The 14319-nt window shown below is 39.2% G+C and overlaps 1 protein-coding gene across 1 annotated transcript in view; it reads right to left on the bottom strand.

Moving 5' to 3' along the window:
- Nucleotides 1-1694: 1694 nt before the first annotated feature.
- DIP2 (disco-interacting protein 2) overlaps nucleotides 1695-14319 on the bottom strand; it is a 110637-nt gene continuing 98012 nt past the window's right edge. The window contains exons 10-30 of the mRNA XM_066404141.1: nucleotides 11524-11799; nucleotides 11315-11442; nucleotides 10978-11116; nucleotides 10762-10923; nucleotides 9275-9531; nucleotides 9004-9149; nucleotides 8781-8952; nucleotides 7789-8130; nucleotides 7344-7484; nucleotides 6792-7078; nucleotides 6581-6737; nucleotides 6300-6531; nucleotides 5619-5752; nucleotides 5309-5560; nucleotides 5028-5251; nucleotides 4732-4923; nucleotides 4329-4615; nucleotides 3856-4086; nucleotides 3516-3711; nucleotides 3246-3452; nucleotides 1695-3187 (exon numbers count right to left, since the gene is read on the bottom strand). Coding sequence (XP_066260238.1) covers nucleotides 2935-3187; nucleotides 3246-3452; nucleotides 3516-3711; nucleotides 3856-4086; nucleotides 4329-4615; nucleotides 4732-4923; nucleotides 5028-5251; nucleotides 5309-5560; nucleotides 5619-5752; nucleotides 6300-6531; nucleotides 6581-6737; nucleotides 6792-7078; nucleotides 7344-7484; nucleotides 7789-8130; nucleotides 8781-8952; nucleotides 9004-9149; nucleotides 9275-9531; nucleotides 10762-10923; nucleotides 10978-11116; nucleotides 11315-11442; nucleotides 11524-11799 — 4415 coding nt within the window. The 3' untranslated portion in view covers nucleotides 1695-2934. The remainder of the gene's footprint in view (nucleotides 3188-3245; nucleotides 3453-3515; nucleotides 3712-3855; nucleotides 4087-4328; nucleotides 4616-4731; nucleotides 4924-5027; nucleotides 5252-5308; nucleotides 5561-5618; nucleotides 5753-6299; nucleotides 6532-6580; nucleotides 6738-6791; nucleotides 7079-7343; nucleotides 7485-7788; nucleotides 8131-8780; nucleotides 8953-9003; nucleotides 9150-9274; nucleotides 9532-10761; nucleotides 10924-10977; nucleotides 11117-11314; nucleotides 11443-11523; nucleotides 11800-14319) is intronic.

Below are 14319 nucleotides of genomic sequence, written 5' to 3'. Positions count from 1 at the left end.
GAAGAGCTGCCACTGCAGGATCGCGACACGATGCTTCTAGCTATGAAATTCGAAATTAATATTGTTTTCGGAAAACCTTTGACTTTTTTTTATTAAGTTCTCTTTGCAATAGGAAATGTATTTTTATTTCGTCGGAGTATACAGCACGCATAAGACTGACTGGCCATTTCGAAAAAAGGACGTACAGAGAGATTTCTCTCTTTCGCATCATATGGTACGAAATGCGGAGGGGCTGGTTCAATTGGTAAGATCAGTCTTACTTAGTATTTACATATCAATCTGTTGAGCAGGCTGTGCAGATTCACTGAATCGCTCGTATCGCAACTCGTAAAACTCATACAAATTTTATTTTTTCTTTTAGTAATTTAGTTTTCGATGTATATATAAAAGGTGTCCTACGATAGGGTTTACAACAATTATCTCACAACCTTGTAATAATAAAAAAAAAAGGTTTTGATAAAACCATGTCAAGTTGTGTTGAGGGTTCAAATTGAAGGAATCATAAAATATACAGGATGGCGCATAATAAAGTTGTGACGAAAGAAACTTGCAATTTTTTTAAATGGTACACCCTGTATATTGGAGAATCTTCCATTACAGGTTCGTGATGAATGTGGTTTATGTACGACAGGGCGTCACCCCACTTTAGTGAAAATATTCGTAAATTTTTAAACGAAACATATTCTAACTAACGGATCGAAAGAGACAATGGTACACCAGTAAATTGGCTAGCAAAATAATTCGATTTAACGCCTCTATACTTTTTCCTATAGGGAGCTAAGGGAGCTTAAATTAAAAGTGTATGTTTCCCCCATGGCTACGGAAGCTGAATTACTGCAAAGAATTTTCAACGCTGCACATTATTTTAAAAATAAGCCCAAGGTACAGATTAATTTTTTGAAACGAATTTATTTGTGTATTTAGGAAAATGGTTAACATTTTGAACATTTATGATATGAATGAAATTAAGTTGGTAGTTATTTAGAATTAAAACTTTTTTCACATTTTCGTTCTAACTAAACAGCAATGATGAATTGCAAGGTGTCATAAATACTTTTTTGTGAAGCTATATGCCTGGCGCAAATTTTACAAGAAACAAAAAAAGGTTCAGAATAAAATCAACTTGTGGCAGAGAAAAAAATTGTAGTCATTCCTATAGGGGATAACAAAAATATAAACTTTTTAATAAACAAACCACGCGCAATTTTTAATATTTCCACGTATTAAAAAAGATTCCGCTCCCGTCAAAACACGCCAACTTAAGTAATAACTTTTAGTTCCAAAATTAGTGAAAACCGATAAAGCGTTTAACAATTATTTCGTAAAAACAATATTAATTCGAGAACTTTGCCGCCTTGTAGTGTCAAAACGAAGCAACTTTGGATATTTGCAAGTTTGTTTAGAACATCTTATATTTGGTTCTGAAATTTTTAGTCAAGCGTTGTACAGTCATTTCAGGGACACCGTGTATGAAATCTAGATAAGGAAACTGCGGATGGTGTGCAGATTCTTTTCTCGCAACCGCAGTTTTCTGTACTTAATTGAACCAGCTTTGCAGCACTTTCGGTTGATTGGCGCTCTATCGTAACGTATCTACTATTTCATGCCATGTACTTACAATATAGTTCTCGTAGAGTGTAGATAGAAAAAGCGCAAAAATCGCAATTACTTTCTCGTAAAAGTCACTAAAAATGTATGTATAAAGATACATTTATTATTTGCAACGTGTTCACAATGTACGTAGAAGATAATTTATCATATCGTTTTAACAGAAAATAATCAAATATATCTTACTAATAAAAAGTCCTAATGTCGCTACATTAATTTAACTAATATTTACAAAATTAAAATTATTTTAAACTATTGTCGTACTCGGAAAAGTGTTTTGTGCATAACGAGAGCGCAACTAAAAAAAAATCTTTATGCCAACTGCAAACACACCTCAATATTGAATATTAAAGAACAATGAATACAAGATTAAATTCATTTTAATTATCATAAATGTAGGAAAACCCTCTTTAGAATCTAGAAATTAGTTAGATGACGCTCTCACGAAGGAACAGTTCACGGATATTCTTGGACTCCAAAGAGGGCCTTCGATCTAACCGGTCTATTGAACATTTCGACTAATTGAGCCTTTAGTTGCTTACTCTACACGACCTGTTAGGAATAGTAATAGCAGCCAATAAATTCAGGAGATGCTGGACTAGAATAAACGTCAATTTTAAGAGGCGACACTAAAAAATCCCCAAATACCGGGACCCGATTTTCTTGTGTTTAATCATTTGGTCCCTACGGCTAGGTCAAAGTCTATAAAGGGGGGTGTTAAATGCCGCGAAACTTAACATGTATTGCACAGTAGCTGACGTGCGACAATGAAAGGTATTCCAAAAGACTGTACAACTCCGTCTAAACATTACATAAAAACTATACAAAGAGGCCCCTTTCTGGCCTTAAATATGGTACATCTACATGTCGCGGACGACACTACAGATTGAGATGACACTTCCGGGACTACTAAGAATTCGGAAAGGAGAAGTATCACCTCAAAGTTCTAAACGTGATATCTACAGGGAGTAGCTTTGAATAGTTTTTTTCAATCTCCCTGTGTATGCTTGAGCCAAATTCGGACAAAGACTGAGCATAGCGATTTTGGTAGATGTTGAAACATTCATGTCGTTCATTGCCTGTAAAGTCAAATAAATATATCTTACCTAATGCTAAGAAATCACGTTAATTATGGCAGATATTTAGGTATAAAACAATACACGTCCGATACAAACACTACCTAAGAATCTCTCCTCTATTTCATGGATTAATACGAAAATTGTGCCGTAATGTAACATATTCATTAATACTTTTTTGGTATCAAAAAAGCTAATTTCCTGGCTTACAACTAGCTAAGGGCAGTTTCTGTCACAAGGAAAAAAGTGTTTACATGTTGTACGCAACGTAGATGGGGTCTAATTGGTCGGCCAAAAAGCCATCCCTCAAGTGCATCCTCTGTTTCTCGCCCCTAGAATTGATGGGCACCACTCCAGGGTCTACCACCACTACCACGCCTACTATAAGGTGATGTTCCTCTAAAACCGTGTTGGTGACGAGTGGTACCAAGTCCAGAGCTTCGCTTTCATTACCGTCTAGTTCTACCACGACCACCAGGAGGTTTGTCCATGTAAAGACAGCGCTAAAAATAATGATTTATTCAGGGATTGATTGTTTGATATGGTTATTTTGTGGTGTACCATTCGGCTATCTTTTTATGACACCTCAGAACCGAATTCTCGATATCTATAGGATGGTAGCGCATTCCCCGTAACATAATGGTCTCGTCCAGCGCTCCCACGACAAAAACTGCGTCGTGCAATTCAGGAGAATCAGTAGGCACCAAGTGGTGTGAAGATCCCACTGATTCATTGTCGCTTTGGTTCAAGATGGTTTCTTCGGCAGAGCTTCAAACGAAAGTAATCCGTAAGTCTATGATTGTTTTATTATATATGTTTCAATAGGTTTACCTTTCTACTCCCTCAGTCCTCCTTAAAAATCCTAAATATCCGGTTCGGGCATACACCTCTCCAGTATTCCCCGTGACTAGTCTTGCGTTGAAATGGTCCCCGTACTCAGACTCATCTCCGTAAATGGTGAAATAGCCACTCGCGTTGTGGCCGCTTTGCACCCAAATTTCGCCCAGATGTGAATCTCCGCATTGTCCTAAAATACCAAAACAAAACTTGTTACACGGAGTGATTTGTAAAGACTGGGCAAAAACTAAACCTTAAAGTCTTTGGTGAGTTTTATGATCGGCGTTTTGAGCAGTGAAAAAATAATACTTGAACGAATTTTATAACAACTTACCTTTGGATTCTGGATTGGCAATAATCACTTTTACTCCGGGCAATAATTTTCCGCTTTCCATTAGGCACAAACTGTGAGGACTGCCGCGCTCTACTAAACTAACTCTGTCGTTCCTCAATGCTCTTAGATCCACATAAACGGTTGACGGTTCGGGACTTGAAGCACCTTGAAGACATATCGCCACGTTTACTCGACACCCGAAGGAAGTCGACACTGCCCTTGGACTTAATCCTGTAAGGAGAAATGCTTGTAAAAATACAGTGTGTGAATTAAGTATATGATCCAACGTGAGGATAATTATATAAATGTAGGTCCTAAACGGGTTTGTTTTTTGAGAAACTTGTTAGAAAATGCTATATTATGTAACTCATGTCATCTTGCAGGTCTTCGCTCCGCTCGTCCTACAGAATCCCATTCGTAACACAAAATTACGCTTTTTCTAACTGGCTACATAAATAGCTATTTGAACTTACCTAGAGCACTAAAGAGCTTAGAAAAACTACTGGTCAAATTAATCCTAGGCCTCTCTTCACCCACCACTACACATGTCCTAACGCAAGCCAAATTAACACCTCTTGTCTTCAGTTGAGTAACCGAAGATCCTAATCCTTTAGTGCACAGTTCCATTACTCCGTATGAGCAAAAAGTGTCTCGGACTTTGTATTGAGATACCGCGGTCAGCCACAAAGATGGATTCACTTCCACCTCCGAAGGAGGGATTAAGATGGAATGGTGACCTGAGTATATGCTACTCAGACACCTGAAATAAACATCGAAACAATTCGTTATAAGAGATCAACTTGTAGTTATTTCATGTGGTTGGAAATTTAAAGGTAAAGCATCTAATGTGCTCATCGAAGATACGATTTTACGTACCACAAAGCGAACCCTAAACCGCAGTAAGGGTCCAGACATAAAGCTATGTGCCGACTAGGATAGAGCTCGCAGGCGAGTTTCATGCTTTTACACAAATTCGTAACTGCAGCATGGGACATTTTAATTCCGGCGAGCATCCCAGTTGTCGAGACACTAAAGTCAAGGTATGCTAACATTTCAGCGGTAGGTGCCCTGAAATATAAAGAAAGTGTTAGTCAGAAATTGATGTTGAACATCCTACTCAAATGGGGAACTCCTGAAGCTTTTCCTTCAGACATTCTTTATTCCATATTCACCTATAAACTACGGGTAATTTCTTCTTGGGCATATCGTCCGTGTCCAGGATGATGGGCCAAGCCTTAATATCGACTACATTGCTCGCTTCTTTCGAACGAAGCAGTTTGATCACAGCCTGAGTTGAGAGTACCAGTACCGACTTAGACACGTCCACGATCATTCTGACCGTTGGAAGTGTAGTTTGGAGATTTTGCGGGTGCGGAGGTCGTATCGTCACAGGCACCTAAATTGCACACCTTGGCAATTTTTCAGAGAAAGGAAAATTAACATTTTCCCTTACCGCCCCTACATACAAACATCCATAAAAGGCGCAAATCAGATCGAGCCCTGGAGGAAAGATTAGTGCTACGTGGTCGCCCGGTTTTATGCGCCCCTTTTCTACCAGCAGATTCCCTATCCTTTCCGCCTTTTTATGCAACTCGGAACAAGACAGGGCTTTGGCAACCGCCCCTTTGCTGTTCAACAGAGTGAAGAGAACGTGGTCTGAGGTGCTTTGGGCACGCCATCGTAGAATCTCTGCTATCATTTGTTGCTGAAACATTACAACTCTTTAGCTTGGAGTTTGACTAATTAATTTAGTAGTTAGTTACCTTTTTGGATGATTCATTATCTTCCTCGACCAATCCCCCGACTTCTCTGCCTTGGGCGCTGGCGAGGCGATTGCCCTGGACCAGATTGCCCACGATTACGCTCGCGGGGCCCACGTCTGAAACACAGTCGCTTGCTGAAACGCACAGAAGGACGCGACGTCACTCAAAGCAGAAGCTGATCCGTGATCGATGAGGGTTAGTATAGTTAAATGATAGAGAGGACAATCGCTTGCAGTCAAGAACCAACACCAGAGATGTGTCTTGTTAGTGAAATGGTAATATATCAAAGATTAGTAGATAAATTGTTAAGAGAAAATTCCTCAATTTTTCTACACTAAAAATGACCTTACTACAGGTTGTTCCAAAAAAGATGTGCCAAACTTAAGGAGATTATAGGGAACATTGCGGTGACCAATTTTTGTATAACTTTTTGGAACACCCTGTATAATTTTTTTACACATTGCCTTGTAAACGTTTCCTGACCACAACGCCTATATTGAATCCCTGATGACTGATATTAAAATTCCTACTCTGTTCATTTCTATCTTGGACACACTGTAAGATTTACTTCTTAACAATACTTCTTTGAACGAACAATAATAGGTATTCCTAATTATTTATCTTGTTAGAAATTTTGTAATATGAATAGATGATTGAATGATTCAAATGAACGAATCTTACCTGAATGCACTTCTCTCGGCTTAGGCAAATTCGTCACACAAGTATGAGGACACATTAAAACGTTGGCGGGATGTAGGGCTCCCTCCAAAAACCGCCTCTTCGTCTCGGAAAGGTGAATGCCCCCCAAGGGAGTCTTAGGAAGGTAATTCGGGGGCACCAGGGCCAAACAGTAGATTCCCACTTGGTGTATGGAGTCGACTGCTTGGAGTACCCGCGACATCCATTGGAATGACTACATACATAATCTTTTAGTAAGTTTAGGGAAAATTAATTCAATCTACCTCTTCTTCACTGCAATCAGGCCTCTGCTCAGCTATTACACATATCCGCTCGTCCCTCAAAACTCTTGTGCTGAACACAGCTATTCGCCCCCTGTAAATGAACTTCATGGGCTCCACAGCCAATACGGTCGCAATTATATCATCTGCATTGTGTTTTCTCCCTAAAATTGCTTAATTACTGACAGGATCTTCTCCAGCACGGGGACAAAACTTGCCAGTTACGGTCATTAAACCGTCTCTGGAACCGCAGACAAAAACCAAACCACCAGGTCCGAGGAAACCCAGCAGGCCACTTCGCGTGTATTCAGCCTCTGATACAGGTTTCCCATCAGTACCCAGCGGTTGTACTTTGAACGTGGTGTTGCTTAGTCCGGGCAGTCCCCAATATTGGGTTCCGGTAGCTCCGGAATTGACGCAGATTTCTCCGACTTCGTCGGTTTTGCACAAGAAAGAGGCACCTTCCATTTTAACTACGACAATGACACATCCGGGCATGACCTGAAATTTTTGTCACTTGTAGACATACAAAGTGTTTCAAATCCTCTTAACTCCATAGTTGAAATTGAAGCAGCAAAATTTTATGTTGGTCGAGTTCAAAATCAGTATAACGGAAATCGTTGATTTGATCTCGGCGCTCATTGAGCATTAAAATTAAGTTAGTAACGGAAGAACTCTATTTGTTCCATGTCTAGAGGAAGGCCCTTTGAAGTAGTTGAGATTCTGAGATATGCCCCTGAAGAAGTCTTTATTGAATGTGTTTTACCTGACCACAGTCCTGAAGTGTCAGAGATGTCAAACTATTTTCCTGGTCCACGCGAACCACCCCAAAACTGAGCCCTTGCATTGACAGAACTCCTCTTCCAGTTGCATTCACGCCAGCTCTGCCTGGTCGTCGAACTGAGACCTAAATAAAGAGATGAATTTCACGACTATGAATGAATAAAAGTAAAGAAAGAGACAGTTTACTGCCTAAAATTTGCTTAAACATTCTGACAGAACTTGCAGAGGAAGATTTTGTGTTTCAGTGACACTGGCATGATCTCTTCAACTTACCTACTGAGGTGGTTTTCCCACAGGACACCAGCCAATGTGCATAAGACAAATTTTCACGACTGCACTACTGCTTTTACCAGCAGAAAACGAAACGATATCATATTCAAAACTCATTCTAATTACTCAACAAATTCAATAACCAACACCAAACTCACCGTCAGACATTCACTTGAGCTAGCACAAGGACAAATGGCGTCCGGTCGAAGCCCCTTGGGTTGGAACACGGACAAGAACTGATCACAGCTACTCAGCGACCATGGATTAGCACCGTCGGCCACCAGCAGCATCCTCAACGAGCCCAAATTGATGTCCTTGTGGTCCTTCGTGGCCAACAGGCCCCAGTGCAGATCCCGAGACTTCACAATGGCCAGAGTGGCTCGGTATTTTGTGATCATTTGCATCCAACTGGCGGGGTTCGCTTTCATGAGGGCGTAGGGGATGTAGATCACGTGCATGCCGTTTAGAACGCTGGTGAGGACTGAATGCCACAAACCCACCTCGAGAAATAAGGATTGATTTAAGTGCGGTGAAAATTTTAAAATTATATCGAAAACGTAATTGATGTTGAATAAAAATTAATTAACTCATGCAAAACGGCTACATTTATAATGCAATTACCTTGGAAATAGCGAAATAGCGAATAAAGGGAATGCGAGTTACACAGAATTGGAAAGAATTTTGAGCTAAAAATGCATCATTTCCGAAAATACCGCAATCATTTTCCCAACCGTTCAAAAGTGATGATGGGATCTGGCGCAAATTATTCACGTTTATAAAGAAACGTGCATCTAGGCAAAGAAAAGCATCCAGAGAATTGCAAAAACCACAAGTCAAACTGTTTGTTAAAGAAAGTAAGAAAGCTGCAGTTCAATATACAAGGTGTGCAATATGCAAAATGTTCTCCTGTGATGTGAAAAAAAATGTAAAACTTTGCCACCCTGTACATCGAAAATGGTGCGTTTTCGGCAATAGATCTATTAGCATTTTAAAATTATTTTGCAGAGTGCTATCGCCCCTTGAAATATCTCCACTATGATATTTTACACCCTGTATTTTATATAATTTTTTAAGTAATGATAAAAATTTTGCAATCATTCCATTTACACTTTTTTGCCGATTTTGGCCTATTTCGCTAAACGAAACTCACCTCTCTCTTAAAATCGAGCACACACACCATGTTTTCACCTTCAGTATAATTACAAGCCATAGTCAACATTCTGCAATGTTGGATCATAGCTGCCCTGGTCACTGTAACTCCCATAACCGAGCCATCCCTATCTGTTGTGTATTCTATGTAGGCCGGAGTTTCATCGGTTAACCTAACGCAAACATTTTACATTTAGGTCTAAATTAACCGCAAAAATTCGTGCCTTGGCTGCGGCGTCCAGTCTTTAGGAGTCCGGGCTAGATGCTCGGTCACAAACCACGTCAGCCTCGGCCATCCTTTGAATTGAATTACTTCTCCTGAAGTAGTTTTCGGTAACCCTTTCAGACAGGCTTCTGAGGTCAGTGCAACCTAAATCACCAGACATTAGTGAAGACCCTAATGATATGATTCTGTAGCCATTTGCGTCTGATGTTTATCGGATCAAGATTGGTTACGGAATTCTATCATAAGGTGAGAAGGTAAGTGAAGCATACCTGGACTGCGCAGCTCCCCAGTAAGAACCCAATCTGCAACGACCCAGCATCCCTCCTTGTAATGGGTACTTCTATGGGTACCGGAACTATCCCCGCTTGAATACATCCGTAGTACGCGCACAAGAAGTTGATGGGGTCGTTATTGGGATAAACCAGAGCCACTCGGTCTCCAGATTTCAGACTAGTGTCTCCGTTTTTGCTGAAGGATTTCGTCAGGAGCGCGTACGCGATTTTATGGGATCTACTGAGCAATTTTCCTGCGAAAATTTTCACTCCGTAAAATTTAATAGAAATATGGCAACAAATCTTTCGAAATCACAAGTGATGCATCGACGTTTCTATTGAGGGCTTTATTGGACTTAATGGTTTTGCCGTCAATTTGGGAAATATTTATTGAATTTGACCCTAAGAGGGAAATAACAATAATGGAAACTATAGCACGAAGTTAAGCTGGTAATTAAAACGTCCAACTTTGGACGGATGTATGCAGATGAACTAATGGCCAATTATTAGTTTTCCTATGTGCTGATTTCCGCGGCTTTGTGGCTATGCATGTGGACCATTGTGGATAATGATCTATAGAATAATTATATCTGGTATAAATAATTATTTTTGTAGGGAAATGCAACCAAGTTTGCCGGCAATAGGTCCCAATAATGCAATTTTTAGCCTCAAATTTGAAGTTCGACAAGACTTGATTTTTTGAAAATATGAAAATTTCGTGTGGTGCAAAGAGTGAAAAAAGCGACGTAAACGATCCAGAAGCACTTGCAAGAATCCTAATTAATGCCTGATTTACTGGTAACTGTATCTGAAAGATGTATGTGCATATTCCCGTGGAAACCAATAAATAAGGCAATGCTTTGCCTTTTCATTTTCGTCTATTTAGAAATTATTCGACTGGCAAAATCATCGAAAATCTGCTAAACTGAAACATAAAATTTCTGTTAACTTCGAAATTATAGATATGCTGCAGGTTCGGAAGGCTGCTTTCGCGGAAATAATGTTCATGATAAATTGTTGCTAATTAGTTAGGATAAGTTATTAGTTGTTGGCCCTTAGCGAGGAAAATCAAAGTTCGAATACCTTCAAAAGGAGCTTAATGCTTATTGAAACCGAATTAAAAGCAGAAATTTGGCGATTTTATGGTTTCCATAAAAACCATCTTCCAGATCGAGTGTCCTACGCCTGAATTTAATTAACTCTATGGAAATGTTTAACAGTAAAATTTATCTGTATAGTTACTGGAATCTCTTTAATCGTAAACCGGCGTTGTGTTTAGTAACTAATTGCCCGACTTTGTCACAATTTAACCTGCTCCAGTGCCGTTGAGCTTAGAATTTTGACCACCCTCACGAAGCGTTTAAAACTTTCAATGTTGCTCATAAAACTCCAAATTAACAGGAAATAAGCTCACCGTGTCTGCATTTATTGTACTCCAGTGTCCAAAATTGCCATAAAAATTGTATTATGAGATTTTAGCTTACCATACGTTAAAGTCGTTGATAATTTTCCGTTGGGGTCTAAAACAGTCGCTACGGGTGCCTTAAAGCTCGAATTCCCGTATCTAAGGATTGCGGCCTCGAGATTCCTTGGTAGTCCTGAAGGAAGAGTCAATTGCTCTCCTACTGCAGGTGACATGCAACTGCCTAAATTGGGTGCTTAGCTAGTACAAAATTGTTGTATAGAATCTCCGAATATACCTTCAGGTTTGGGAGCATTCGGGTCTTTTGGATTTGCAGCCAGTTCCAATTCGATGTCGTCATCTTCGTAAAATTCGGGCAACGGTCTCCTTTTAGGCCGTTTTAAGGTGTTAAGGAGTTGTTGGATTTTCGCAGAGACCTGTTATTCATACGTATTTGCCACAAAAGTCCAAGCAGTATTATAAACAAATTACAATGGTAAATTGGTCAACTGGCTGAATTAAATCTGTTATTTGAGTGCCAATTGCTTTAAAGTGGACGATAAATTTTAATAAACTCGGCATTATTGATGCACTGGCACAGATACACCACCAAGAAAAGAAAAAAAAATGCGCACCTTCCATCTCCCGGTACCAGTGCCCATGGTACCGTCCTCGGAGGCGGAAGAATTGTACCTGTTCACCCTGTCGGCACCTCTGCGGCCACCTTGCACTGTGTTATTGGTAACGTCTGGTGGTTGAGAATCTTAACAGAAGATGATAATTTGGTCAGGAAAAATAATCTGTTGATCCTGACAGATATCTGATAAATATCCAAAATACTAACATGGTCTGAAATTTTGCATGACATCGCTGATATCGGTAATTTCCTGCTGATTTCTGCCCCGTTGGTCGCCCCACAGAGGAGGGGGCGCTCTCGGTCTTCGCTGCAATGGGGGCGGTGAGCCGGCGCTGGAAGTGTCGCTGGGAGGTGGTGGTGGGAAACCATGGTGGCTCCTATCGCCGCCGCTGCCACCCCTCATGATGGCTTTCTCTCTTTCGGGGGTGCTTTCGACGGTCGGGGTCTCGTCATTAGCTAGGCTATCTTCGTCAGACGATGATTCTACAAGATTTAGCTCAATTAGGTTAGGGCCCAAGAGTGTTCCCCCAAGCGGGTATCTTAAGGAAGTGGCTTATACCTACAACTTTTTTGTTACGAAATTTTCAGAGCAAATTTACCATCTAAAATTTGTTGATGTCATGGCCAACTTAATGAGACTTTTGCTTCTGAGAAATGACCCCCACCTTCGAATTTCATTTTGGACGCCCTGTATATTTTTCGCAATTTAGATTCTAGCCATGATTCCGCATCCAACAATGTGTCACTTGTGAACTTCTTGATGCAAATAGTGAATTCTTTTGACGTGTTTATGTTATAATCTTGCTTTGATTTTGAAAAAAAAAACCATTATGACGTGGAAAAATGTAACATATGGTTTTTATAAATTTAATTCACCTTCAGGGGCAATTAAATTTACTTTTTTACAGTTTATACGTTTTAATTCCATTTTTTTTAATGGCATCATACTGGCTCGACAGGGTTAACTTGTAGTTTGCTCTTTTATCTTTACTTTGATGTAATAAACTTAACATTTCTTTCCGACCTGTACCTAAAATAAAATAAAACAACTCCAACTAGTAATCTTGTAAATTGCGGAAATGACATTTTAACGATCAGTTCTATTTAATTTTATGTCATATTAGTTAATACTCGATTTTAGCTATAAATGCAAAAATAAATGTTAAGTTAATGACCGAGAATTGAAGATAAAAGGGTAAATTACAGATTAACGCCGACGAGCCAATATGTTGCCATAAAAAAAATTAAATTAAAATGGATAAAACGCACAATCCGAATTTAATGACCTCTTATTTTGGCCCCATTTGCTACGGCATTAAGAGCAAAACATTTTTATCCCCGAAGCAACGCACTATAGATTGATAAATAATTTTTTTTAAATAAATGACTGCATGTACCAAAAACTGGCACATGCTACATGGATGGATGCGGAGTGACGTCTAGAGTTGAAATATCTAAAATTATACAGAGTGTCCAATTTAAAATTTAGAAACTGGGGTCGTTTCCGGCTAAATCGGTAATTGCATTAAGTTGGCTCTGATAATTAATAATACAGTTTTAAATCGTAAACGTAAATCGTAAACGTACCCAAAAAGTTTTGTTCCAAAAGTTATCGAAAAAAGTTATAGGTGCCAACTACTTTTTTGGGATACCCGATATTTTCACTGATGGATGGGATGTGTCGAATTGCAATGGCAAAAGTTTAATCGGATATTCAACGTCGAACGATTGATAAACACCCTGTATTTGTTGACACGAATAACCACTTTCGGACCTCTGTGAACAGGATTGTTTTCCCCATGCAATTTTTGCATGTAGAATGTGCCCTGAAGCTCAATATTTTGCAACATTATCTAAACCAATTATGTAGCCTCTTGCGTTTTCATCATAATTCAGATATCCGTTATCACGCGTAATCGAGCGAAAAATTTTCTGTTACGCATTTACCAGTTGAGTGAAAAGTGATTAGCCCTAATAAATAGTCAAATTCAATTATTTCAGTTTCAATTAATCCATAGCTGAAGTTAATTACTGCAATACATCATTCAAAACCTGGTAAAATTTGGACATAATTCAATTAATTTGTATTCAAATGCAGTGTCCAATCCCGATTTGAATTTATGGCGATTTGCTTTGCTCCTAAGACTTACGTATTGGCTAAAAATAATAAAAAAGAAGATTTCGATTGTATTAAGACGTCATTTACCGCATGTCCATTTACTATAAAGAGAATGTAATTGTATCCTTCGAAAGTGCATTACAATATGATTACATTTCTGTGTCGAGATGCGCCTTACTTAGTATTACTTGCTCATACACTAAAGACGACGTTGTAATTTTACCAGCCTGTAAGCAATTTGCATACTGTGCAAAGGACGATGTCCCCAAGTCTTAAGAATAATGTAACTTCACTGTGGCGCTATTCCCATACAAGGTATGACACACACTCTTTTTTCACTCAACTATCCGAATCAATAATTTTGATCTGATAAACTTCTTCACTGGTCAAATCACTTCTTTAGATCAACAAAACTGCATGTAATCAGCAGGCATCGACAACAATAAATCAAGTCAGGGCTTATTATGAGGTACTAAAACAAACATGTATGAGAGGACGTTACGAGTTCTGCACTATCCGCGGTTAATCACAGGTTACGCGGAGATAGGTGTGCGAGGTAAGGCAAGTTCATAACGAGAATCATAGGTTGACTTGCTGAAACTGGTTCTGAAATCTTTATTGAGAAAGGAGAACATACTGGAAAAAATCACAAAAGAAGTTTCTTCAGCGAGTTCTTACAACAAGAACAACTATTGAGGCGGGTACACAGAGGCTGTATTATCACATTCTACAAGACATAAAATGTCAGTAGAATTCTATATGAAGGAGTTAACTAATTACTTTGCTACTTGCCCTCATAGTCGCATGAAAAAAGATTAAGGTGCCTTATATGTTTCTGTTCTAGCATCACATCAAGAAGCAACATTCCTCCATTGAACCTACAT

Source organism: Euwallacea similis, chromosome 33 (assembly GCF_039881205.1).
Source record: "Euwallacea similis isolate ESF13 chromosome 33, ESF131.1, whole genome shotgun sequence".
NCBI lineage: Eukaryota > Metazoa > Arthropoda > Insecta > Coleoptera > Curculionidae > Euwallacea > Euwallacea similis.
The sequence above is the reverse complement of the archived record's forward strand: the minus strand, read 5'-3'. Positions and strand labels throughout refer to the sequence as shown.